Here is a 1,088-nt window from a genome sequence, read left to right on the forward strand (position 1 = left end):
CCCCCGCAACACTTTAGATGGAAAGGATAAAAAAAAACATTTTCATTGTTTCTTAGATGTTTTTCTTTAAAAAAATGAAAACTAAAAGATTCCCTTTCCCGACATACATTTAAATTTAAAAATCCCTTTTTTTTGTTGAATCTTTTGAAGAACAATGGTACCAATTTAAGAAATTCAAATCTTAATTTAACACTATTTGATTTTATTTCATATTATGAAAGCTTACAAATCCAGGTACAATGGAGAAATATACTTTGAAAACATGACAAAAATAACTTTCATCAAAGTACTGTGCTTGTTATCCAAACTCATTACTGAACCTAGAGTTAAATAAATTACACATCTATTTATATTTTGAGCTAATTCACACTTCTGGCTCAGAACACAAAAATTGGATATATTTCTAATATTCTTCTAAAAATTTCCTTATTCCTCTTCATAATACTATTTGCATTATACATAGCATTACTCAGCTTGAAAATGGCCTGATGTAGATCCTTGTCATAAATTAAGATTTTCTTCACTCATAAATTAATTATGGAGGTCTACTAAACATGCAGACCACTTACTAAGCCACAGTCATTACATATGTAAATTAAATACTAAGCTGAACACATGGTCAAAACAAACTTTGGCAATACAGCTATGATGATCAACGGTAAGGCAATGTTAAGGCCAAATGACAGCATCAGGAACACAATCATGTCATCCTTTGGTAAGCTTGCCTGTCAAGTGAAAAGGAAGAAAAATAACAGCATGATACCATTAGTACTCATATATATATGTTTCAGTGTGGATCTATAAACAGCCACTGTTTGTCATATATTCTTTGGGAAATATGAATTAACCATTTAACTTAATATGCTAGCAAAAAAAATCTTCAAAAGCTGTAATGTACTGAAGTCAACAATATTTCTACATTCAGTTTTTACAAACAATTTCATTAATAATCATTAATGAAAATATGCTTAACCAAAAACACAAATAGATAGATATACAAATAAAAAAAATAATGTTGTCCATGTACAATCTAGTGTTGAAAGAAAAATGCTATAACAATATCAGTTCTCTCGAGAAAAGGTTACTTG

At 29.0% G+C, this 1,088-nt stretch overlaps 1 protein-coding gene across 1 annotated transcript in view; it reads right to left on the reverse strand.

The window, feature by feature from the left end:
* Window positions 1-193: 193 nt before the first annotated feature.
* The window catches only part of LOC119593726 (glucose-6-phosphatase 2-like), a gene marked incomplete at both ends in the record, with an annotated part of 3,314 nt that continues 2,419 nt past the window's right edge, over window positions 194-1,088 (reverse strand). The window contains 1 exon segment of the mRNA XM_037942698.1: window positions 194-725. Within this exon segment, the coding sequence (XP_037798626.1) occupies window positions 603-725 (123 nt within the window).

This window comes from Penaeus monodon, chromosome 32, assembly GCF_015228065.2.
Source record: "Penaeus monodon isolate SGIC_2016 chromosome 32, NSTDA_Pmon_1, whole genome shotgun sequence".
Lineage (NCBI taxonomy): Eukaryota > Metazoa > Arthropoda > Malacostraca > Decapoda > Penaeidae > Penaeus > Penaeus monodon.